The following is a 27,150-nucleotide window of genomic DNA, read 5'->3' as shown; positions in this document are numbered from 1 at the left end:
CACACTGTGCAATCTTGAGATCCATGGCTGCCAATCAGTCTTCCAGATGTACTGCTTGAATTATAGCTTCTCCTTCAAATGGAGGGAGGACAGAACCCTTGGGTTTAGCATTGGCTATCCAACAAAGTTCAGAAATGATCTGAGCTGCACTCTTTCCATTTGACTCCTCTCCTGAAGATATCAACTACACTAGTGCTCTCAGTAAAAGGTCATTATTAATGTGCGAGTTTATACAGGGAGCCAATGCACTTCGAGCAGGAGTTGGCCAATTTTCTCTTCCTTAACCCAGGTGGTGGAGAGGAAATTTAAAAATAAAAGCAAGCAATTTATTTTGAGGGGCAGGGGGAAACAGGAAAAAGATCAATATAATTGCAGAGGACAAGTATTTTGTTGGTGGATGCCTTCCTCTTACCCATACCCCAAATTTGAATCAGTTTATGATCTTCCATATACATAGACATCTACAATATATCCTCTACTCCATTAAAATCAGACCGTAGTTACCTGAGCACAGCTGTTCAATCTTTGTGTAACTCAATTGAAGAGAATCGTTAATCCATGCCAACATATCATGCCGACTTAGGTTGTCACTGGTCACAGATGTAGAATAAACGTTCACGGCCATTTTTTTTTAACCTGGAAAAGCAAGTTTTTAAATTGAATTTTTAAACTACGTACAGGAAAACAAAAGTATTCCACCATACAAAAAGTGTTGTGCACATCAATATTGTGGACTAAAGAGTCAAGAGGTGTCCTTCTGTACAGATCTCAAAAATTTAAACACTGTACAGAATATCTAACCCAGGCTTGTCATTTGAAAATACTGATTTTTTCCCCCCTTAAAGTGGCAACACAAAACAAAAGCAAAGGCTACTGCAACTTCCACCTTGTAACCTCTGCTTCTCATTTTAAGTGTCTTTGGATTACAAGATTCTTTACTTTGATAAAAAATCTGGGTACAAAAGTTGTAACAGCTGGAGGGCAGATTGCGAAGTCTAACTTTCTTTTATACTAGTTCAACTGCAAAAGAACGACATGGTACAAGTCTAACGTTCGGCATTAACAAGTGGTGTGAACGTGAATGCACAAAATTTGATTACTGTGCCTGGCCCAAAAGGAGATGCTGGTGTAGTCACGCTAAACTGCAATGTTATCTGGTCTACTGTGTGCTCTTAACAGATTCATTCCAAACCTTAAGTGGTTTGTACCAGGGGAACAGATCGACAGGCTTTCAGTTATTTTCATGGAATCATACAGCACAGAAGATGGCCATTCTTTGAAAAAGCTATCCAATTAGTCCCACTCCCCTGCTCTTTCCCCATAGCCCTGAAAATGTTTCCTTTTCAAGTATATATCCAATTTCCTTTTGAATGTTACTATTGAATCTGCTTCCACCACCCCATCAGACAATGCATTCCAGATCATAACAACTCTGGTTCTTTTGCAAATTACCTTAAATCTGTGTCCTCTGGTTACTTGGTGTGGAGATGCCAGTGTTGGACAAATGCAAGAAGTCACACAACACCAGGTTATAGTCCAACAGTTTTATTTGAAATCACAAGCTTTCGGAGCGCTGCTCCTTCGTCAGGTGAAGTGGAGAGATGCATAAAGACACAGCTTATATAGTCAGAGAATAATGCCAGATGATTACAGGTAATCTTTCTAACTGCCATTTATCACACCTCGGCAGAGAGATAATCACAGCAATCAAAAGGTGTGAATGGTGTCCAAACAGGTCAGTCAGGAAAACATTACATCAAAGAACAATGAGGTGGGGTAAGAAGGGGTCAAATGTTGCAGATGCTGGGGTCTGTATGAAAAACAAAAAAACATTTTTTTTGCTGGAAATCACAGCAGGTCCGGCCGCATCTGTGTAGAGAGAACAAGCCAACGACGACTCGAGTCTGGATGACCCTACGTCAGGTGGGGTTACATGTAGTGTGACATGAACCCAAGATCCCGGTTGAGGCCGTCCTCATGAGTGCGGAACTTGGCCATCAGTCTCTGCTCTACGATTTTGCGTTGTCGTGTGTCTCGAAGGCCGCCGTGGAGAACGCTTACCCGACTGGGGAACACTTCAGCAGTCAAGGACATTCAGCCTCCGATCTTCGGGTAAGCATTCTCCAAGGCGGCCTTTGAGACACACGACAACACAAAATTGTAGAGCAGAAACTGATAGCCAAGTTCCGCACCCATGAGGACGGCCTCAACCGGGATCTTGGGTTCATGTCATGCTACATGTAACCCCACCTGACGTAGGGTCATCCAGACTCGAGTCGTCGTTGGCTTGTTCTCTCTACACAAATGCGGCCGGACCTGCTGTGATTTCCAGCAAAAAAAATGTTTTTTTGTTTTTCATACAGACCCCAGCATCTGCAACATTTGACCCCTTCTTACCCCACCTCATTGTTCTTTGATGTAATGTTTTCCTGACTGACCCGTTTGGACACCATTCACACCTTTGATTGCTGTGATTATCTTTCTGCCGAGGTGTGATAAATAGCAGTTAGAAAGATTACCTGTAATCATCTGGCATTATTCTCTGACTATATAAGCTGTGTCTTTATGCATTTCTCCACTTCACCTGACGAAGGAGCAGCGCTCCGAAAGCTTGCGATTTCAAATAAAACTGTTGGACTATAACCTGGTGTTGTGTGACTTCTTACTCTGGTTACTTGCCAGTGGACAGTTTCTTTTTATTTATTCTATCAAAACCCTTCATAATTTTGAACACCTCTATTAAGAACATAGGAACAGGAGTAGGCCATTCAGCCCCTCGAGCCTGCTTCACCATTCAATGAGATCATGGTTGATCTGCATCTTAACTCCATCCACCCACCTTGGCTCCATATCCATTTATACTGTGTCTGGCAAAATTCTATCGATATTAGATTTAAAATAATTAATTGGGCAAGCATCTACTGAGTTTTGTGGGAGAGCTCTACACTTCTACCACCCTTTGCGTGAAGTGTTTCCTAACTTCTCTCCTGAATGGCCTGGCTCCGAGATTAAGGTTATGTCCCCTTGTCGTAAACTCCCTCACCAGCGGAAAAAGTTTTGGGGAAAATCTCGGTTGATTTGCGCCTCCAATGGGGCACACCAATGCCACCCGCGGAATTCAGCGGAAGGTTTGCAGCGGCTGTAACAGTTAGCACTCCGCAGCACCTCCGGTGAGGACGTCATCGCCGTGCACAGCGCCCCATGCCTTACCGCCAGATGCCATGTCCAACAGGGTCAGGGAGGCCTACCTGCGGCCAGGGCGGAGCAAATTAAAGGGGAGGTGCCAGGTGGCTATTTTTGTCGCTGGCCGCCTGCCAGCACCTGCCCCCGTTGCTGTCCCTGGCCAGACACACCCCCCCCCCCCCCGCGCGGTGCCGGCTACGCTCCGTGAGCCTGGCACTTCTCTCGAGTGCCGGGCTCTTCTGCCGGCACTTCGATCGCTGGTGGCCTAGCTAGGCCCCGGGCTGCACTGCGCAAGGCCCCTCCCCTTTAATAAGGGGGGAGCAAGACCTGCAGTACTGTGGCGCGACGTGCCATGATATTCACTTGCAGCGCCCCAAGAGGGAGGCGGGGCACTTCGTGAATTTCAGGCACGGGGGTGCTATTTTTTCAGGGCGCCAAAAGTAGCGCCCCAGCGAAGTTAATGCCCCAAAGGGTACACGACCCAATTTTTCCTCCTTTATCTTTGTGGTAAATCACGGTTAACTCTGTACAGGTCCGGGCATGTCTCCGCCCCTGGCTCCACCCCTAAGCCCGGGTATAAAGGTGACTCACCACCCTTCCCCCGGGAGCTCTTAGGATGGATCCACTAGCAGAGGCATGCTCTAGTTCTTAGTCAATAAAAGCCTACTTCGTATAAGTTCAACTCGTAGTCCTTGGTGTTGTTGATAGTGCATCAATTTTATTGACTAAATTTTCGACATGGAGCAAATCTTGAAGCCAGAACGTTTAGATCTGGATCCTCAAGCAGCAGATGCAGCTAATAACTTTGAACACTGGCTGAGCTGTGTCGAAGCCTTCCTGGAGGCCTCCAGCACTACAGATGACGCGAAACGGCTTGTCTTGAACTCACGGGTGAGCCACCGAGTCTACTCGATCATCCGAGACGCCACAACTTACGCAGCCGCCATCGTGACGCTAAAGGAACAATACGTGAGGCCTGTTAACAAGGTCTACGCCAGACACCTCCTGGCTACCCGAAAACAGCGCCCCAGGGAATCGGGCGCCGAATATTTACTGGCACTGAGAGTCCTCGGCCGGGCCTGTAATTGCAAAGCGGTGACGGCCAAGGAATGCACGGAAGACCTGATCTGAGACGCCTACGTAGCCAGCATCAGGTCCAACTATACTCGGCCGAGGCTGCTGGAACAGAGGGGGCTCGACCTGCAGAAGACGGTGGCCCTCCAGAACATGGACGCCTACCCCCCTGACCAGATGGCCACATGGATGTCACGGGAGCAGCCATCTTGGGACCCGGTAAGGCCACAAGCCGCCAGCAGCCCAACTACAGCTGCAATGACCAGAGGCCAGAAATGCTACTTCTGCGGCCAGGCCAAGCACCCCAGATAGCAATGCCCAGCAAAGGACGCGACCTGCTCCAAATGCGGCAAGAAAAGCCACTACGCGAGTGTGTGCAGGGCGAAATCGAACCCCAATTCCAGCAGCGCCGCGTGTGAACCGTGCAGGCCGCCATTTTGGACCCCACCAACCAAGTGTGAGCCGTGCGGGCCGCCATTTTGGGCACCACCAGCTGCGGGGAGCCGCCATCTTGGACACCATTTCGGGACCAGGCCCCCAGCGCGGGCGAATACTACAGCGACCCACCGGCCTCGACGATGGCCTCCATCACCCTGCCCCATCAACTAGCCAGGTCCATGATAAACGTAAAGGTAAATGGTCATGCCACAAATTGCCTTTTCGACTGCGGAAGCACGGAGAGCTTCATCCACCCCGACACGGTGCGACGCTACTCCCCATCGGTTATGCCCACACGCCACCAGGTCTTTATGGCCTCAAAGTCCCATACGGCGGACGTCGGCGGCTACTGTGTAGCGACTCTGACAGTGAACGGCGTGGAGTACAGAGATTTTAAATTCCTCGTCCTGCCACAGCTCTGCGCTCCCGTACTGCTAGGATTAGACTTCCAGTGCCATCTGGAGAGCGTTACGATGGCATATGGCGGGCCCCTGCCCCCACTTAGTCTGCAGCCGGCAGAATTTAAACACGGCGCCGTGCAAAGTATGCAGCCTGTCCACCCTGAAGGTCAAACCCCCCCCAGCTGTTCGCTAACCTCGCCAAAGACTGCAAGCCAATTGCTACTAAAAGCAGGCGGTACAGTGCCAGGGATAGGAGCTTTATTAAATCAGAAGTAGAAAGACTCCTGAGGGAAGGGATTATCGAGAGCAGCACCAGCCCATGGCGAGCCCAAGTGGTGGTAGTGAAGACCGGCGAAAAACAGCGCCTGGTTATTGATTACAGCCAGATGATCAATCGATACACGCAATTAGACGCATACCCACTTCCCCGCATATCTGACATGGTCAACCAGATAGCACAATACCGGGTATTCTCGACGATTGATCTGAAGTCGGCATACCACCAGCTCCCCATCAGGCCTGAGGACCGCCAGTACACGGCCTTCGAGGCCGACGGTCGCCTCTACCACTTCCTCCGAGTCCCCTTCGGCGTCACCAACGGGGTCTCGGTCTTCCAAAGGGAGATGGACCGGATGGTTGACCAGAATGCGCTGCAGGCCACCTTCCCCTATCTAGACAACGTCACCATCTGCGGCCATGACCACGACGCCAACCTAGAAAAATTCCTCCGTACGGCCCAACGGCTGAATCTGACATACAACAGAGAAAAATATATGTTCCGCACCACGCGCCTCGCTATTCTTGGCTGCGTCGTGGAAAACGGAGTCATCGGCCCCGACCCCGACCGAATGCGCCCCCTCCTGGAACTACCCCTCCCCCACTGCCTAAAAGCCCTGAAGAGATGCCTAGGGTTCTTCTCTTACTACGCCCAGTGGGTGCCCAACTATGCGGACAAAGCCCGGCCCCTCATCAAGTCAACCTCCTTCCCCCTGACGGCAGAGGCCCGTGCGGCCTTCACCCTCATAAAAGAGGACATTGCGAAGGCCACAATGCACGCAGTGGATGAGTCCATCCCTTTCCAAGTGGAGAGCGATGCATCAGACTTCGCCCTAGCCGCAACCCTTAACCAGGCGGGGAGACCCGTGGCCTTCTTTTCACGGACCCTCCAGGGCCCCGAAATTCGACACTCCTCAGTCGAGAAGGAGGCCCAGGCGATAGTGGAGGCTGTACGGCACTGGAGGCATTACCTGGCCGGTAAACGTTTCACCCTGCTCACTGACCAACGGTCAGTAGCATTTATGTTTAACAACAGACAAAGGGGGGAAAATCAAAAATGATAAGATATTGCGGTGGAGGATCAAGTTATCCACCTACAACTACGATATCTTATACCGGCCCGGGAAACTTAACGAGCCCCCAGACGCCCTGTCCCGTGGGACATGTGCCAACGCACAAGTCGATAGGCTACGGACCCTCCACAATGATCTCTGCCACCCGGGGGTCACCAGGTTCTTCCTTTTTATTAAAGCTCGCAACCTGCCTTACTCCATCGAGGAGGTCAGGACCATGACCAGGAACTGCCAGGTCTGCGCCGAATGCAAACCGCATTTTTATAGGCCAGACAGGGCACACCTGATTAAAGCCACCCGCCCCTTCGAACGTCTCAGCGTCGATTTCAAGAGGCCCCTTCCCTCCTCTGACCGCAACACGTACTTCCTCAATATTATTGACGAGTACTCCAGTTTCCCCTTCGCCATCCCCTGCCTGGACATGACCAGCGCCAGTCATCAGGTGCCTCAACGACCTGTTCGCCATATTTGGCTTCCCCAATTACATCCACAGCGACAGGGGCTCGTCGTTCATGAGCGACGAGCTGCGCCAGTACCTGCTCGAGAAGGGCATAGCCACGAGCAGGACTACCAGCTACAACCCCCGGGGTAACTGACAGGTAGAGAGGGAGAACGCAACGGTGTGGAAGACCGCCATGCTCGCCCTAAAATCCAAGGGCCTCCCAATCTCCCGCTGGCAAGATGTCCTCCCCGATGCGCTCCACTCCATACGATCACTGCTCTGTACTGCCACAAACGCCACCCCTCACGAGAAGATGTTTGTCTTCCCCAGGAAATCCACCTCGGGGACATCACTACCGCCATGGCTGACGTCTCCGGGACCCGGCCTGCTCAGGAAACACGTGAGGAGCCATAAGACGGACCCCCTGGGTCGAAAAGGTTCACCACCTCCACGCCAACCCACAGTACGCCTACGTGGCGTATCCTGACGGGCGGGAGGACACAGTCTCAATTCGAGACCTCGCACCCTCAGGTACCACCCGAAACACCATCGACTACCTCCACCACTACCCACGACGCACCACCGGGGTGTCTACCACGAACTGACGACATGCCGGTGCCATCCCTACCCCGAGAGGACGACACGCCAGTGCTCCGTCCCACGCGAGAAGCGGCCGCGGGCAAAGAACCGCCGCAACTGGCACCACGAAGATCATTACGGCAGACAAGACCTCCGGAGAGATTTTCGTATACGAACTTTTGAAACACTTCACCCCGCCGGACCTTTTTTTTTTTTTTATAAAAACGAGGGGTGAATGTGGTAAACCACTGCTAATTCTGTATAGATCCGGGCATGTCTCCGCCCCTGGCTCCACCCCCAAGCCTGGGTATAAAGGTGACTCACCACCCTTCCCCCGGGAGCTCTTAGGATGGATCCACTAGCAGAGGCATGCTCCAGTTCTTAGTCAATAAAAGCCTACTTCGTATAAGTTCAACTCGTAGTCTTTGGTGTTGTTGATAGTGCATCAATCTTTGTCTATCTTTGTCTATCCAATCAATTTCTTTCAAAATCCTAAGCCTAAATAAAATCACCCCTCAACTTCTAGGTTCCTGGAAATACAAACCTACTATATGGAATCTCTCCTCGTAATCTAACCCTTGGAGCCCTGGTAACATTCTGGTGAATCTGTGCTGCTCCCTGCCAAGGCCAATACAGTATATCCCTTTCTAAGGTGCAGTGCCCAGAACTGTACACAGTACTCCAGATGTGGTCTAACCAGGGGTTTGTATAACTGTAGCAAAACTTCCTCCCTTTTATATTCTAGTCTTCTATTATAAAAAGGTTAAAATTCCATTAGCCTTTTTGATTTTTTTTTGGACTGAATTACTACATTTTAATGATTTGTTTACATGGACCCTTAAATCTCTTTGGACTTCCACTGTTCCTAGCTATTCATTATTTAAATAATACTTGTATCTATATTTTTTTTACTCCAAAATAGATGCCTTCACACATATCTGCATTAAATCCATCTGTCACAGTTTCACCCACTCGCTTAATCGATCAATGTCTCTTTGTAATTTTATGTTCCTGTCTACACTATACCAATCTGTGTGACATCGACAAACTTGGATATATGGCTCTCCCCTTAACCTTCTATGCTCCAAGGAGAACAACCCTTGTTCAGTAATGTAGCCAAATTTGCTGATGATAGAGATAGGTGGGAAAGCAAATTGAGTGGAGGATGCAAAGAATCTCCAAAGGAATATAGATAGGCTACGTGAGTGGGCAAAAATCTGGCAGATGGAGTTTAATGTAGGAAAATGCAAGGTTATCCACTTTGGTAGGAAAAATAAAAAAGCAAATGATTTAAATGGGGAGAGATTACAAAATGCTGAGGTACAGACAGATCTGGGGGTCTTTGTACCTGAATCACAAAAAGTTAGCATGCAGGTACAGCAAGTAGAGTGCTGGCCTTTATTGCAAAGGGAATGGAGTATAAAAGTAGGGAAGTCCTGTTACAACTGTACAGGGCGTTGGTGAGACCACACCTGGGAGTACTGCGTACAGTTTTGGTCTCCTTATTTAAAAGGAGGAATATACTTGCATTGGAGGCAGTTTAGAGAAGGTTCACGAGGTTGATTCCGGAGATGATGGGGTTGTCTTATGAAGAAAGGTTGAGCAGGTTGGGCCTTTCCTCATTAGAGTTTAGAAGAATGAGAGGTGATTGTTAAGTCTGTGTGTCCCAGTTATGCTTATTATAAATCACTGGACACAGACCACAAGAATAACTTTAACAGGTCTTCACTATTCAGAGGTCAGGGCTGAACTGCCCAGCAAATCCCTACACAACACTTATATACCGGTGTGGTCACCACCGGTATTACAGTATACAGCAGCCAAGAGAAAGTAGTACATCTCTTAAGGTAGTTCTCTTAAGGTGGAACAGGTTACATACACCACAGTGATCTTATTGAAACATACAAGATTCTGAAGGGTAGGTGCAGAGAGGATGTTGCCCCTCGTGGGGGAATCTAGAACTAGGGGGCATAATTTCAGAATAAGGGGGCACCCTTTTAAATTGGAAATGAGGAATTTCTTCTCTCAGGTCATGAATCTTTGGAATTCTCTTCCCCAGAGAGCTGTGGAGGCTGGGTCATTGAAAAAAATTGAAGGTGGAGACAGACAGATTTTTGAAAGGTAAGGCAGTCAAGGGTTATGGGGAAAGAGGGCAGGGAAGTGGAGTTGAGGCCAAGATCAGATCAGCCATGATCTTATTGAACGGTGGAGCAGGCTCGAGGGGCAAAATTACCTACTCCTGCTCCTACGTCTTATGTAACCCCAGCTTCTCTCGTCTCCCCACATAACTGAATTCCCTCATCCCTGGTATCATTCTAGCAGGTCTCCTCTGCACCCTCTCCAAGGCCTTGACATACTTCCTAAAGTGTGGTGCCCAGAATTGGACACAATACTCCAGTTGAGGCCAAAGCAGTGATTTATAAAAAGGTTTAGCATAACTTCCTTGCTTTTGTACTCGCTTTATTTATAAAGTCCAGGATCCCGTATGGTTTTTGTAACAGCCTTATCCAGGCCATTTAGTGCAACTGCAAGGTTTGCATTTGACATTGGGAGTCCCAACTACAAAATAATTGAAGATCCACCAGAACAATGCATAGTGAAATGCCCAATTTATCTATTGTAGCAACATGGTCACAGATGGCAGAGAAACACATGCTTGAGACCACATACACAAATACAAGGTGAACAATGATTCAGCTAATGATCAGGATCAAGCAAGCAAAGATGTGAGGAAGTGAGAAACCCAACAGAAATGTACTGCATGACCACAAGATTTTGACGAATGAAAGCTTCACAAAGTAATTAACCTCCATTTCTTCAATACACATCAGCAGCAACTTTCGTTTATATAGTGCCTTTAATGTAGCAAAACACCCCAAGGTGCTTCATAGGAGCGTTAGCAGACAAAAATCTGACACCGAACCACAGTTTTAAGGAGAATCTTAATGGAGGAGCGAGAGGTAGCGAAACAGAGGGGTTTAGGGAGGAAATTTCAGAGTTTAGGGCCTAGACAGCTGAAGGCACAGCCGCCCATGGTGGGGCGAAGGAAGTGGGAGATGTGCAAGAGGCCAAATTCGGAGGCGCGCAGAGATCCGAGGGTAGTAAAGACACTTGCTCTCACTGGGAGAGGCACAAAATGTAAACAGGGACATGTCCTCCATATTTCGACTAGGATTCCAAGTAGTACACTAAAGATAAATGCTCTGGAAATGATTTAAATTGTACTGATAACAGATTTGTGAAAAGACAACTTCTCCAACAGGGAATTCTGAATAGTATTTGCCAAAGAAAAGTATGAGAAATGTTTCAAGTACCAGTTAGATGAAACTTGAGAGGTTGGTCTGAAACACTATTTCAAAGCAAGCTGAATGACACCCATTTCCTCCAAATGAAGTGGCAATAATCTAAAATGTACTTGAACCACTGTGCAACTAATTCAGAAATGTAAGTTTCGGAAGTGCATGCTCTGTGGAATACAAGTTATCTTGTTCTGCAAAGTGTGCGCCTGAGGTCAATGTTTAACCTCAGGACAGTCGAATCCTCATTACTTTTGAAGGATAAAATGCTGCAAAAATTAAGGAATTTGTCTTGACAAGATGAAACATTAGGTATAAACACCAACCTAAAGCCGAAGAACAGTCAAACTCATGCCAGATCAGATAAGGTTGCTTTCCACATTTGAGATTAGAGTTCATAAGAATGCAACCAAAAGGAAACAAAGTTGAACTATCAAATTTTGATCTGACACAGCCACTGCAGAATGACAGTTAGAATTCTTCTTCTCGCAGATGAGCATCCAAACGTTTTGACTTTGTGGGCTACATAAGTATGCAGCATAAAGCCTCAGCTGCTACATAAAATTATAATTTGCATATAATTCAAGGAGTTGACATCAACAGGTCTTGGCTTCTGATTTAGGATTTACAGACCAATGAAGCAACTGTATTAATAGCCCTTTCCAAAACACTAGGCTCATAAAATTCAAAACAGGAAAATCCAATAAATTAAAAACAATGTGTATATAGGACTGAGTTATATGGGCTCCAAGGGTTACATGTGGCCCACGGGCAACATTTAGACACACTATTTTAAGCATACTTCATATATCAACAGTTACGGGATGCTCTCAAACGGCCAGCTCTGCTCAATTGGTAGCACTCTCAATTTTGAGATAGCAAGCTATGGGAACAAGCCACAACCCCCGCCCTCGCACCCCACCCCCAACTCTGGCCCATAATTCAGCTCCCGGTAGGTTTGAGCATATAAAACAGACCAACCCGCCAATGCAGTACTGAAGGAGGGCTAGATTATCAAAGGCCCTCCCTCCCCTATCTACCTGTGCGGATGGATCAGGCAGACATTAAAGATCTCAAAGCAGAGCAGAGTTCTCCTTGGATCGTGATCAACATTCCTCCATCAACCAACAGCACCAAAAATAGATTCATATGCCATTCACCTCATTTCTGTTTATGCACAAAATGGCTGCCGTGTTTGCCACATAGCAGTGGCGACATATCAAAAAGGTTATTTGTTGTTTGCGGAATACAAGACACTAGATGACTGCAATACGCCCCCCAAACAAAGAGTGTGGACTGCCTGTGTGACAGTCAACTCAAGCAAGGAAAGCCGTGGCAATGTAAAAGCTTACTACAAAGCAATTTGTCTGGGGGCACAGAATGGCTTTTTATGGCCATTTGAAACAGAGGCCTGACTTTAATAAGGGGGGGGGGGGCAAGGGGTGGAATTGGTGCACGCGAACCCCAAAGCAGGCAGCACATCCGGAAGCAACGGAGCCGTCGAGGCTTGGCCAATTTTAACAGCCGAGCCTCATTTCCATAAATGTCATTGGACTTCTGCCCGAACCCAGCCACATCCAATTCCACTACCTGGCCAGTGGGCGGGAGAAGGAACTCTGGTGGCTGGAGGCTGCCACCGGGGATCCTCGGGAACGGTCAAAGGCAATCAAATTAAATGGGGGAGGGGGAGTGAGCGATAGAATCGGTGGCTCATAAGGAAACCTAAATAAATTTACCTGCCTGCACCTCTTCTGGCCCATAATGCAGCTCCCGGTAGGTTTGCCCTGATGAGGAAGCCATCCCTGATCCCTTGTTTAGGCATTGGAATAAAATTGCAGTCGGGTCCCAATGAGATCAGGACCTATTTGCATATTTAAAGCAGGACCGCGATGCTTTGCTTCAGTTGTCCTTCGCAAGAGAGGTTAATATCAGGACTGGATGGGGAAGCAGCGGGATCAGTCACCACCCCAACCCACCCAGAGGTTAGGAGTTAAAAATCGGGGGGGCAGTGCGTGAATGAGTTTCTGTTAAGGCTTCAGTAGGGATACAGGGATCTCAAAAGGCCCATTGAGGGGCAAAAATAGGGGTCATAAATCAAGAGCAGAGTACAAAAAAAAAATAGGCTTTGGCATCGAGAACTAGCACCAAAGAACGAGTATCTGCGTCAAAAGAACATATCAAGTCATTGTCATCAGTCCTGTGAGATTTCCCCATTTGAATACAAAGTATGTAGATGAGGATGGACCAACTGCAGATTTCAATCTCAAAATTCAAATTTGCTTCTACTTTTAAGTAGGCCAATATTGTTTTGTCCAGCTGTAATTTTGCATCTCCCGAGGGCTGCCACTGTAAATGGCTCCCTCACATAGGTTAGCATGCAGAAGCTTTATCATCTGTAAATAAATACGCAGTTCCTGTTTATCAAGAGTAACAGTTGACTCAGTAGTAACTTATGCACGTGAGTGCATTGCCAGGAACTACGTTATTTAACTCAAGTTACTGTATATATAGGAAACACTTAAATTCTAGCAACTGTTGCTCAGTGCCACAGATCCTTCCAAATGTGCACACAGCTGTCCTGACCCGGATTGGTATTGAAATTATAGCCTATTCAACCGAATAGGATTTTAAACTATGGAATTCAAACTATTTGAACAGATGCAATGAATTGGAATCCTGCTCTGGGTCAATGTTTTACCCTGCTAATCATAACATAAAAAAGAAAATTTAGGTTAACATTCTTGCTTCTATTTTCCAGGGGCCTGATTGCACACATATAGGGTACAGAAAAATGAATGGTTTCTCATACAACTTGACCATCACAAAGTGACAGCTCTAATATGCCACTTCCATCGCTGCATGTCGAGTATTATTATTAGACAAAAACTCTTGTCATGCATTCCTCCAGCATGAGTGAATTCAGTCTGCCTTCTGCACTAATGAAAGACATTCTATAATGCACTACAAGGAAAAAGGAAAGGCTGGGGAGGGGGAAAGAGAACAGAAAACGCACATCCTGTGCAAAGTACTTCCCCTATCCCTCTCTCCGCACTCAATAGAATAATTTAGAACAGTTCATCAATTAAAGCCACCCATAGCACTGACCTGATTGACCATAATTCACAAGTCACCATTCTTTTTCATGGTTATTCTGTACTTTGAAATTGGTTCTGACCACTCAGCTGCTAACAGATGTCAGATAAACACTTTTGTGTGGTAGTCAATTATTTCTATAAATACTATGCTCCAGTAATAGGCAATTATTTTGTAATGCTGCAAGTTGTGCAGGGGGCAACAAGGTGGACAAGCCATATGGAAAACAATCATTCCAATAACAGAATGCCAGACAAGACACTCATCAAGGGCAACTTGACAAACTTGGCCTAAAGAATGTTCAGAGAAAAAACATTCAGACATAGCCACAAAGCTTATTTTTCTTGGAACATGGGAACAGGAGTGGACCATTCAGCTCCTCGAACCTGTTCTGTTATTTAACTAGATCATAGCTGATCTGTACCTTGCCTCACCTCCATTTGCCCGACTTTGATCTATATCCCTCGATACCCTTACCTAATAAAAATCTGTTGATCTCAGTATCAAAAATTTCAATTGACCCCAGCATCCAGTGTTTTGGGGGGGGGGGGGGGGGAGAGAATTTCATGTTTCCACAACAAAAAGTGCTACCCGATTTCACTCAAATGGCCCAGCTCTAATTTTAAGGTTGTGCCCCCTTGTTCTGGATTCCTCTGCCAGAGGAAATAACTTCTCTGTATGTACTCTAATCAAATCATTTAAAACACCTCAAATACATCACCCATCCACCTTCTAAACTCAAGGGAATACAACCCAAGTTTATGCAACCCGTCATTTTGGTAAATCTGCACTGTACCCCCCTCCAAGTTCAATATATCCTTCCGGAGGTGCAGTGCCCAGAACTGAGTGCAACACTCCAGATGGGTTCTGACCACGGCAACTTCCCACCCTTTGTATTCCAACCCTCAAGATGCAGGCCAACAGTTCATTAGCCTGTTTGATTACTTTTTGTACCTGTGCACTAGCTTTTAGTGAGGTCTGCACCAGGATACCCAAATCCCTTTGCTCCAGAGTTTCTAAACTCTCACCATGTAGAAAATATTCCAATGTGTCTTTTTTGGATCCAAAGTGGATTATATCACACTTCCCCACACTGAACACCACTTGCCAGAGTTTTGCCCACTCATTTCATCTGTCTGTGTTCCTTTGTAATTTCTTGCTTCCATCTACACAACTTACTGTTCCTCCTAATTTAGTGTCATCTGCAAACTAGGATATACAACTCCCTGGTCCTTCACCCAATTCACTGTAGAGATAGTGAAAAACTGAGGCTCCAGTACAAGTCTCTGGGGAACATCACTGGTCACATCCCACCAATTAGAGTACAATTTTCTTTATCCCTACTCGTTTCCTGCCTCCCAACCCATGCCCCAAGGTTGCCTCCAATTTCACAAGCTCTCATTGCAAATAGTCTCCCATGTGGAACCTTATCGAACGCCTTCTGGAAGTCCATATAGACAACATCCAGAGACACTCCCCTGTCCACCCCATTAATGACCTGCTCAAAAAATTAAATGAGATTAGTCACACATAACCTACCCATCACAAATCCATGCAGAATCTCTGATCAGCTCATACTGGTTTAAATTCTCAGTTACTCTGTCCCCAAGATTCCAGTAACTTCACTTCAACTGACAGGTCTGTAGGTTTCCTGGTTTCTCCCTCCGGTCTTAAATAATGGAGTGACATTTACAATTTTCCAATCCAAGAGCCACAATTCCTGAATCTAGAAAGAGCTTTGAAAAATTATTACAAAACACATCTGCAATGTCCCCATCTGTTTCTTTTAATACCATAGGGTGGAAACTCGGGTCCTGGAGATTTGTCTACCTTAAGACCAGTTACTTTCCCCATTATGATTTTAAATCCACCAAGTTCCTCCTCTTGACTTATTCCCTTGTACCGCTGGAATTTTGTCCTCTTCCTACTTAACAAGCCTGCAATTTCCTCATTATCCATTACAGTTTCACCTGCATGTATCTTTAGCAGGCCCACATTCCCCTTTACCACCCTCCTTCAATATATTTATAAAAACATTTACTGTTAGTTTTGAAGTTTTGATATCTCTTGCAAGTTTTTGGTCATGCTCCATTTTGCACATTATTTTCTTGGTATCCTTTTGCTGGTTTTAGTGATCAGTCCACTGGATATCCACTTTTTTTGCATTTCTGTAAGCCTCTCTCTTAGCTTAATACTATCTTGTACAGTACCTTGTTTGTTGACCATGGTTGGTTAAATGCACATGGAGCTTTTTCCTTTTAAAAGGTATGCACTGGTTTTGCATTTTACCAAATACTGCTTTGAATACTTCCCACTCTATTTTAAATTTACTTTAAGCACCTTTACATTAAAAGGCACTATATAAATATAAGTTGTTTGCAGGATTACCTACCAACAGCTCAGCCCAGTTTACTGTAGTCAATTTATTTTTCTCCCTCCTTTAAAATCTTGGTTTGTGTCTCTTGCTTCTCCCTCAAACCTAATATCAAATTCAATTATATTAAAACAACAAGTATTTATATAGTGCCTTTTAATGTAGTAAAACACCCCAAAGTGCTTCACAGGAGTGTTAAAAGACAAAAAAGGGTCACTATTTGCAAATTAACTAATTCTGGTTCATTATTCATCACTAAATCTAGTCTGGATTTGTTCCTGGTCGGTTCTAAAAACACTTATCCAGAAAATTGCCCCGAATACATTTCAGAAATTCATTGCCTTTACTCCGAGCTATTCTGCTTCTCCCAGTTTGAGAGAAAATTAGAATCACCTTGTTTCTGTTTCTGCCATTCTTCCCTGATCTCCGTATTAATACATTCCCCCCCACTACATCACCACAGTCTGGAGACAACTGCCACCAGATTCTTGCACCCTTTACTGTTCCTTAGTTCTACCCAGACTGTTTCCACGGCCTCTTCCCCTTTATTTATTTTTTTGAATAACACTCCCGTGAAGCGCCTTGGGACATTTCATTACGTTAAAGGCACTATACAATTATACGTTGTTATTGATGTTCATTCTTTCTGTAGCTGTGATTTTGTCTTTTATCAATATTGCTACTCCTACTCCTTTCCTAATTTCCCTGCCCTTTCTGAAGATCCTATAGCTGGAATATTTAGCTCCCAATCATTCCCAGCTTGTAGCCAGGTCACTAATACTAAATCATAACCTTTAATCTGAATTTGCACTTCAAATTAATCTATTTTACTTATGATACAAGCATTTGTGTAAACAACACATTTATTTAGGTAACGGTTCCCAGCCAATGGTGTATTTCTCACACTTTGACTTCACTTTTGGTTGCTGATGCACTGCACAGGCAATTTAATATGAACATCAAAACCTACTTCCATACTAGGAGGACTTATATAGCTTACTCCACAAACCAATGACTGGTGGCTATGCGTCTAGTTCAAAAGGCACATGTGACTGAAATGCTCATCAACGACAATCATGCTTTAACACATCAGTGCCTGCACTGCAGAGTTGCTAAAACCGTCACAAATAACAATGTGTGCAGTTAAACATCTAGGCCTAGAAATTGAGTGGGCTTTGCGCCCATTTTGCGGCGCTAGAGGTCATTGCGCTGGACTTACAGCCGGTTCAGAAATTCCCTGGGGCCCTACCATCGGCGGTAGACCGGTTGCGCGGCGCCGATGACGTCATCGGTGTGCGCAGCGTCCCGGTTGCCGTGGTGACGGGCCCCAGCGCCGAAATTGAGTTGCGGCCGCCTCGCCCGTGGCAGCCGCAACTAAGACTCTGGCAACCGAGTCTTACAGGAGTTTGCGCCGGCGCATTAAGGTCGCGCGGCGGCCGGCCGCCTGCCCGCACCTCCCTCCCCGGACTCCTCCACCCCCCCCACGGAACAGATGCTTCTGGGCTGCGAGCCCGGCACTTCCCCGAGGTGCCGGGCTCATTTTTGTGAAGATTTTACCGGCCAGCGGGCGGGTGCAGGCAGCTCCTCCTTAACTGAAGGAGGAGGCCTGCACTTCCCGAGCCTGCCGCACCGCATCGGGCGCCGCAGCGCCGGAATAGCGCCGCAATGCGGCAGGTAGCGCCCATTTTCAGGCGCAAACACCCTTCAGTAGCGCCGGCAGCCGTTTGGGCGCGGCGCTACTGAATTTTTGGCGCGCGCAGGGGGACTTAGCACCGGCGCTAACTTTCCAGCGCTAAAGCCCTGGCGCGGCGCCAACTGAATTTCTAGGCCCTAGTCTTTGATCAGTCTGTGCAGCACTCAATGGTTACTTAAAAATCAGGTAAATTAAAACATACTGTAAGTTCAGTGTGTTTCAAGAATACTCAAGACTGCAATTATGGTCTTTAGTCCAACTGGCTATGGTACAAATTTAAAACTAGAATCATTCTGACACTTAAAAAGGGACAAGGACCTACCACAACCAACTAGCAATTATGAACTGCGAAGTACTCTACGAAGAGCCGGCACAAGCACGAATAGCCAAATGGTCGTCTTCTGTGTTACATCATTCGATGATTCTATGAAGGCCTTTTAATAAATTGTTGACCCGAGCTGCCTGATTACAGGAATGTACCCCAAAAGTAGTCCAGAATGTTCAATTCAATTAGTAAGATGATCATACGAGGGCATTTCAGACTGGAATGGCCGAGAATTTAATAGATCACCAAAGCGGATTTTTCAACAGGTTTGCCTGCCATATCTGGAGAGAAGCATTTCATATGACAAAATGGAGTATATTAACGCATTCTTAATCTGCAATTTTTTGTAATCCCATTAAAATTAATAGATTTATAATTAGGAATGAAGGAATAATCTATTCTTTAACAGCAGAACCATCATAACTGATATCAATTGAAGATTCAGCCCACATTGCATAACCCAGCATTTTCACATTTCAAGCTGTAGGATATGTATATATTATTTTGATCCTACATCACTTAATTAAATCCTCGCATCAATCACATAGCTAGCTCCAGGGTACACAAGCTACTCGGGAAAGATTTCCAGTGTATATCAAAGATGCAAAAGAAAGAAAAACCATGCTTATGCGTTATTAAGTGTAGAACTCTGAAGAAACCCTTCCCGTCACCTGAATCCCTTGTCTGGATTACAACCATTTACTTGCTCTCAGGTAGGATCTACAATACTACCATCTTTGAGGATTGATGACTGCAGTGACAGAAGAAGTGGAGAACAGAGCTAGCAAAACAAGCAACTGCTCAATTTAAGTAATTTTGGATACTTTTCTTTAAAAAAAGTCAATTTCATGCTTGGTACCCACAATAGATTTTTGATCAGATATTTAAATAAAACTTTGCTTCATTAACAAACAAGGACTACAGAGCCCAGTGGGAGTAAAAAGAATGCTAAAACATTACTACCTTATTAAAAATGAGATACAAATATACAACTCTATGCACCTTAATTGCCATCTGTTGGGAGCGGCAAGGAGGTCCATCTAAAGTAAATCTGCCCCAGTTTGTTTCCAACTTGCAGTCTTAAAGTATGCAACACAAGGAGGAACTAATTTAACTGCATTTATATAGTGTCTGAAGTGTAGTCACAACAACTTGTATTTATATACCACCTTTAACGTAGTAGAACATCCCAAGGCGCTTCACAGGAGCTTAATCAGACAAAAATTGATACCGAGCCAAAGAAGGAAACTATAGGACTGATGGTAAATTTTAAGGAGCGTCTTAAGGAGGAGCGAGTGGTGGAGAGCAACGTTCCCTCTAGGCTACGTGGCCTCTCTGCCGGTCCCACGCAGCCCAGGACTGGATTTTTCTATGTTAAATTTCCATGCATGCACAAAACTGAATGGGCTGCGCACTCAAAAAAACATTAGTGGAGAGGTTTAAGGAGAGACAGCTGAATGCACAGCCAATGGTGGAGCGAAGGAAGTCTGGGTCGCACAAGGCCAGAATTGAAGGAACACAGTTCTCAAAGGGTTATAGGGCTGGAGGAGGTTACAGAGATGGGGTGGGGCACGGCCACGGAGGGATTTGAACAGAAGGATGAAAATTTTAAATTTGAGGAGTTTGTGGACCGGGAACCAACGTAGATTAGCGAGCACGGGGGTGATGGGTGAAAGTGACTTGGCGCGAGTTATAATGTAGGCAATATTGTAATAAATGATGACAAGACATTGACAAGTATGGTGGCATCTCCTTCTATAACATTATGGTTATGAAACAATTTAGGATAACAATTCAGTTTAATACATTTCCCTTTTAATTTCAAAAATGACCACTGAAAACAATTGATTCTAAAGACATTGCAATGCAATATTAGCAGTGTTGTAATACTGCTAATCATGGTAGTGTATTTAGTCTCCTCATTATATAGAGATGAAGCTCTTGGGGAATTTAATAGTCAAACAATAGATGCCAAGGGCAAAACCAATAAAGGCCAGACCATCACAATTTGAAATGAAGTGCTGCTGCATCACAAACTGAAATGACACTAGGTTTTCTTTCACAGCATGTTACATGGGAATAGCATAACCTGTACGCTGTAACCTGTATGCTGTAATATCGCAATGATTATCTAAACCAGGTGCAGTCAAATGTTACCTTGTGAGCCACATACAATTTAACAATCCATTCTAAAAAAAAGTACAATCCATTCTAAAAAAAAGTACATGGTGTCAAACGTAACGGCATTGCTGATTTGCAGATAAGTGTATTTGACTGCGGAGGAACTGCAGTCTGGAAGAGTTCATACATTTGTTCAAGACTATCTGAATCCCTTGTCCGGATTACAACCCTATTCGCAGGTACGATCTATAATATTACCATCTTTGAGGATTGATGACTGTAGCGACACACGAGCATGAGCTATGGGGCTCAGTAAGCAAATTAAGTAATCAGTCTACACTGCATGGAACTCTGCAACAGCCAATCAAAATTGTATCCCATGTACCATCTCCATTAGCTGCCACCCGATCAGTTTCAAAATACAGACCAGGAAATTGTTGTTCTGCACTCCGATGAGATTACATCCTTTATAATTATGATAAAAAACTTAAATGTCTTCATATAAGATTCATTGCGGCATTTAAATTTGGTATTGAGACTCCCCTCGAGGGGTTAACAGTTAAGTGTTCTTGTACAAGATATTTGAATGCTTAATTAGTGGTGGATTCATTTTGAGTACAGTTATAGATTCTAAAAGAAGTCGTATAATGTGTACAGTTGACTTGAGGTTTACGGTCAGTACTTGGACATTAAATAAATCTAGCTGTTAAACTTCTTGAACTCGGAAGTTCAAGGAGTCTCAAAGCCTAGATTTATGTATCCACCATCATTTGGAATGGACTACAGAATATAACAAACTCTAATACATGTGTGTACTAAGAGGATACAAGATTTTCTTTGCAATGACATTCCAGCACAAAGGTGGCCTGCAGTTTGTGGCAAAAGGTGTAAAATAGAAGCAAAATATGAAGGCAAAATTATTAATGCCATTGAATCCAATGGAAGCAGAAGATTGGGCACGGGAGATGTGACTGGAGTAGGTGGTAACCAATTGGGTGAAAGGCAACAGTTGGCGGGATTGGGCGGTTTACTAGCAGGAATAAGCTGTGCTTCAAGCTAGAGGCGAGAGCAGTTCAAAATGTAAGAAATAGGAGATCTAGGAGAAGAGAGAGACAGAGTGAACCAGAGCAAAGAAGCAAGAAAGTGCTCTGCATATACAGACATTCAGCTTCAGTCGCTGCCACTTCTGGAGACCAGTTACCAGATGTGCATTAGAATGTTAACAGTACAGGAAAAGTGTCACTTGGACCATCAAGTTTGTGCATTGTTTTTAATCGATCAGCACCTAGTTTAATCCCATTCTCCATACTAAACTGGATGTTGGAGAAACGGTGGAGGTGGTGAAAAGGTAGAGCGGAGTACCGTCTGTGTACAAACACCACGTCTGCAGATGTGCAGCCAAAGGACAGTATGTATGGGGGCCGGGGGGGTCCAGGATGGATCATTCGGGGACTTCAAAAAAGGTGATGGTGTGGATGTAGAAAATAACTCAATCGCTAGACGTTCTTACTATGACTGGATTAGCAACAATGAAACCAAGCAAGGACACTCCCACACAACTAGCAATGAAGAAGACACCTTGGAGGAGGATGGTGCAGCCAACCTTGTCAAAGGCTGCAGAGCACTTGGGAGGAATAATGCACCATAGAATCATACAGCACAGAAGGAGGCCAATAGACACATGCCCCTGCATTTCCCCCCATAGCCTGAAAAATGCTTTCCTTTTCAAGTATATATCCAATTCTCTTTTGGAAGTTACTACAGGTACACTATCCCTTATCCGAAAGCCTTGGGACCAGCTGAGTTTCGGTTTTCAGAATTTTTCGGATTTCAGAAGGTATTATTATAAGACTGGGAAATTTGTATTTAATATAAATTTTAAAAGTTCAGGCTACCTCTTGCGACTGTTCAGTGTCTCATTCCCCTTCCTGCTTCTCTGGAAAGCCAGATATCGGCTGACTCCAACTAAGCTGGCCCGCAAATCAGGTCGGGGGTTGGGTTGGGGGGGGGGGGGGCGGAGAAAAGAATATCGGACGGGGCCGCTGCAGCTATCAGACGGGCTGCTGTATTGTTGGGTTCACTCTCCCGGTACCTCCTTCACACTGCCCGGCTCGGCCTGCAATCTCCTACCCAGGAGGGAACTCCCTCTGCCCTGCTCAGCGTAAGTCGTGCGCCACTCTGGTCATGTCGTGCGCACGACTTGCGCTAAACGAAAAAACTTTTCGGTTTTTAGAGGTTTTCGGAAGTTCGGATAAAGGATAGTCTACTTGTATTGAATCTGCTTCTACCATCCTTTTAGGCAGTGCACTTCAGAATGTAACAATTTGCTGCGTAAAATAATTTTTCAGCTCCCAATAAAAAAAAAACAGAATGTTGTTCACGACTATGGGGGTCTGTAGCACAGTGTATTTTCCAAGATGGTCTGAATTAAGGGTGCAATATTAGCATTACTATGGAATTGATGGATGGATAACTTGAATACAATGAGTGAATAAAGCAACTGGGCTGGATGGGATTCACAGGGAACTCAAGGATGTCCTGGTAGAAATCACTGGCACAAAATATTTAGGGATCCTTTGATAAGGGCTGGACCCAAAGGATTTGAATAAATGTAGTGCTTTTAAGTATCTAGGCAAGATCCAGGCACCATGAACCATCAGTGAAATACATATAGATTGCAGTAAAACTTAAGGGCAACGCATGTGATATTTTGGTACTATGACTACTTGAACTCAAGACACCTAGCAATACAATTAAAGATTTGTCATCCAAACTTGGGTTTCTGTCTCAATAAAGCATTTGGAGCCAGGATGAGGATAAGTATTGGTCTTCACTAATGGCCCTCAATACCTCCTCTCTGGTGAAGAAGGCCCAGCAGCACCTATATTTCCTAAGGAGGCTGAAGGGATGTAACCTGTCACCCCTGATCCTCTCTAACTTTTACCGCTGCACAATAGAGAGCATCCTGACAAACTGTATCACAGTATGGTATGGCAGCTGTAGCTACTATGACCGGAAAGCCCTGCAGCGGGTAGTCAAAACTGCCCAACGCATTACTGGCACCCGGCTACCAACCATAGAGCACATATACCAGAAACGCTGTTTATGGAGGTCACGGTCCATCATCAAAGACCCTACCCACCCCAGCCACAGTTTGTTCGCCCTCCTGCCATCTGGGAGACGCTACAGATGCATTCGCACCCATACGACCAGATTTAGGAACAGCTTCTTTCCCAGGGCTGTCATCCTACTGAACTCCACAAATAAACTCTAAAGCCTGCACATCTGCCAATGCACTTTATTATGGTTATATTTATGTTAATATGCTACAAGCCAAATGTATGTTGAATGTTTAAATGTCTTAATCCAAATGTACACTCTCGGGAGCCGCAAGCCTACATTTCGTTGTACTGCACTTGTGCACTAACAATGACAATAAAAGTTGATTTGATTTGATTTGATTTGGTGGTAGAGATGAAGATGTTTGAGAAGATAAAGATTTTCACACGAGAAGCATACTGAAATATAAAAAAGTGTATCAGCGCAAGTGCAATGTTTCCTATGGTATATTGATACCAATGCATTAAATACAGCCAATGGCAACACTAGATTTAATACTTAGTTCTACTTTTGAACCAAAAATTATCCTGCAAATAATGCCATTCTGTAAATCAGTCTTTAATTAAATGTCAACATTAACACATTAAAAACTACTCAATGTATGCAACAAGGAAGTTAATATTCAAGTTGAAATAATATCCTTAAAAGCAAATCATATTTAACACTCATACGGATGGAGCATCTTAACGGCCGCTTGAATCAGTGCTGATTTCATTCCCATCTCTAAATCCACATAACTGTTACTTATAAAATTAAAACCCTATTATGCCATTTAGTAGCCTTTAATACATCCAACCTGTAATTTCTCACGACTATTAACCAGCCCTATGCTATTCAATATTAATGGTACAAAAAAAAGTGTACAACTCAGTTTTAATCCTGCCTCCCTCAGTACTTCAAACGCATATTTTTACTGGATTTCTGGCGATAAATTTCTAGGCACTGTATTCGGAAATAGGGTTGAGTAACACCGACATTTAAATACAGATCGAAGATAAAAGACTGGTGACTGCAAAGGCGTCAGCCGCTGGTGCGGGACACTTGGACAATGAGCGCTGGTTCATTGTCTTCAGGGTTAGGATTCTGACTCGTGTGGACAACTAGAATAAAAAGGAAGACAGCAACCAACAGCAAAGTTCACGTTAAAAAAAAAAGCACAAAAGAAACGCGCAAGGTTGAGGCCAGCGCCATGTTAGCCATGTGCTGTGTCTCAGGACCGCTCGCCTACATTTCAACATTGCAGCTACTTCCTCTCCGAGGTGACGAACACATTAGCGGGGTGGGTGCGAGACAGGCTGCGAATGACGTCGTGAGCAGCCAATCGGAGCGCGGCGCCGCTGGCACAGACGGTGGCCGGCAGCCAATGAGGCGGCGCCGGGGGCGCAGGCGGGGCGGGGCACGGCGGGGACAGCATTCAGCAGACGGACTCATCCGTCTTTAAAATACCAGACCCCCTCAATTTGACAGATAACCCAGAAAAAAAGAGCGCCGGGGGGGGGGGGGAAAAGTCACTTAAATTGTTTTACCCTAAACGCCGCCGAGTCTCAAACAACTACAATTAAATACAAAGAGCAACACCTGGGAGGGGGGGTCCAAGCCTCCTTGTGACAGGATCTCCATCTTAAACCAGAAGCGATAAAGGATCAAACGTGAATAAAATTTTAAAAAGGAGGAACTGCATTTCCTATCGAAATTAGTTATAAAAATAAGATTTTAAAAAGGAGATATAAAAACGGTGCGGGAGCTTTTATTGCAGAAAACCCGAAAAAGCAGATTAAAGATTTTAAAAAGGGCCTACAGCCTCATTTAGTGCCAAGATAAATGAACACAGCCGGCGCCGGACAAACCCAACCCTTAAAAAAAAACCACTCCAGTCCATCACCAATGTACTCCGCCGTCGCTCTCACCCAGCTCAGTCTAATTTTTTCCCCCTTTATTCAAAAAATATATCTCTTAATAAAATGGGGCAACGACAACAACAAAAAGAAACTCACTTACCAGCCGCGCCTCAAGATCGCACTCGCCTCTCTCTCTCTCTCCCTCTTCCTTTTCTAACCGACCGGATCCGACGCTCGGACTCCCTCGAACGTGAAAGCCGCTAATTCAAACTGGGCCAGCGCGCGGCCGCTCGCCCCGCACCTGACGTCACGCGCACCGCCGGTTGCCAGGGCGACCGCTGTTGGCGGCCTCTTTTGATTCCAAAAACGGTAAGGAGTCCACACACCTTATCCCTCCCAGTGTCGTCAAACAAACGTGCCCCACTTTTAAAGGCGCACCACTAATAGAAAACTAAATCAAAAACAAAGGAAACTGATCAAATTATTTTTTTTAAATTATTGATAACACTCCTGTGGCGGAACCAGACTGTTCGCAACCTCGCTGTCATATTTGACCTCGAAGTGAGCTTCCGACCACATATCCGCACCATCACTAAGAACGCCTATTTCCACCTCTGTAACATCGCCCGTCTCCGCCCCTTGCCTCAGCTCATCCGCTACTGAAACCCTCATCCATTGCCTTTGCTTGACTAATCTACTGGAATTTTTTGAGGATGTAACTGGTAGAATAGATAAGGGAGAACCAGTGGATGTGGTGTATTTGGACTTTCAGAAGGCTTTCGATAAGGTCGCGCATAAGAGATTAGCGTGTAAAGTTAAGGCACATGGGATTGGGGGCAAGGTACTAACTTGGATAAAGAACTGGTTGGCAGACATGAAGCAAAGAGTTGGAATAAACGGGTCTTTTTCCGAGTGGCAGGCAGTGACTAGTGGGGTACCGCAGGGATCGGTCCTGGGATCCCAGCTATTCACAATATATATAAATGATCTAGACGAGGGAACTAGATGTAATATCTCCAAGTTTGCAGACGACACAAAGCTGGGTGGGTGTGTGTGCAGTGAGGAGGATGCCGAGAAACTCCAGTATGATTTGGACAGGTTGGGTGATTGGGCAGAAGCATGGCAGATGCTGTATAATGTGGATAAATGCAAGGTTATCCACTTTGGTGGCAAAAACAGGAAGGCAATTATCTGAGCGACAATAGATTGGGAGAAGGGGAAGTGCAACGAGACCTGGGTGTTCTTGTGCACCAGTCACTGAAGGTAAGCATGCAGGTGCAGCAGGCGGTTAAGAAGGCAAATAGTATGTTGGCCTTCGTAGCGAGAGGGTTCGAGTACAGGAACAAGGATGTCTTGCTGCAGTTGTACAGGGCCTTGGTGAGACCACACCTTGAGTATTGTGTGCAGTTTTGGTCGCCTTATCTGAGGATGTTCTTGCCATGGAGGGAGTACAGCAAAGATTCACCAGACTGATACCTGGGATGGCAGGAATGACGTATGAGGAGAGATTGGGTCGATTGGGCTTATACTCGCTGGAGTTTAGAAGAATGAGAGGGGATCTCATTGAAACTTATAAAATTCTAACAGGACTAGACAGACTAGATGCAGGAAGGATGTTCCCGATGGCTGGGGAGTCCAGAACCAGGGGTCATAATCTAAGGATAAGGGGTAAGCCATTTAGGACTGAGATGAGGAGGAATTTCTTCACCCAGAGAGTGGTGAGCCTGTGGAATTCTCTACCACAGAAGGCAGTGGAGGCCAATTCATTAAATATTTTCAAGAAGTAGTTACATATATTTCTTAAGGCTAAAGGGATCAAGGGAT

At 45.3% G+C, this 27,150-nt stretch overlaps 1 protein-coding gene across 4 annotated transcripts in view; it reads right to left on the bottom strand.

Annotated features, from left to right (window-relative positions):
- Positions 1-25,715, bottom strand: part of LOC147108757 (microtubule-associated protein RP/EB family member 1-like) — a 57,300-nt gene extending 31,585 nt beyond the window's left edge. Inside the window, exons 1-2 of one of the 4 annotated variants that reach the window (XM_086005537.1) lie at positions 25,483-25,715; positions 505-636 (exon numbers count right to left, since the gene is read on the bottom strand). In XM_086005537.1, the coding sequence (XP_085861663.1) occupies positions 505-625 (121 nt within the window). In that variant the 5' untranslated portion in view covers positions 626-636; positions 25,483-25,715. Of the gene's footprint in view, positions 1-504; positions 637-18,244; positions 18,268-25,482 lie in introns of those variants that run through there. The other 3 variants (XM_086005536.1, XM_086005539.1, XM_086005538.1) reach the window with 3 other exon arrangements.
- Between the last annotated feature and the right edge of the window lie 1,435 nt (positions 25,716-27,150).

The sequence above is a fragment of the Somniosus microcephalus genome, chromosome 13, assembly GCF_052327205.1.
Source record: "Somniosus microcephalus isolate GS21.2 chromosome 13, FLI_Smic_1.0, whole genome shotgun sequence".
Classification (NCBI taxonomy): Eukaryota; Metazoa; Chordata; class Chondrichthyes; order Squaliformes; family Somniosidae; genus Somniosus; species Somniosus microcephalus.
The sequence above is the reverse complement of the archived record's forward strand: the minus strand, read 5'-3'. Positions and strand labels throughout refer to the sequence as shown.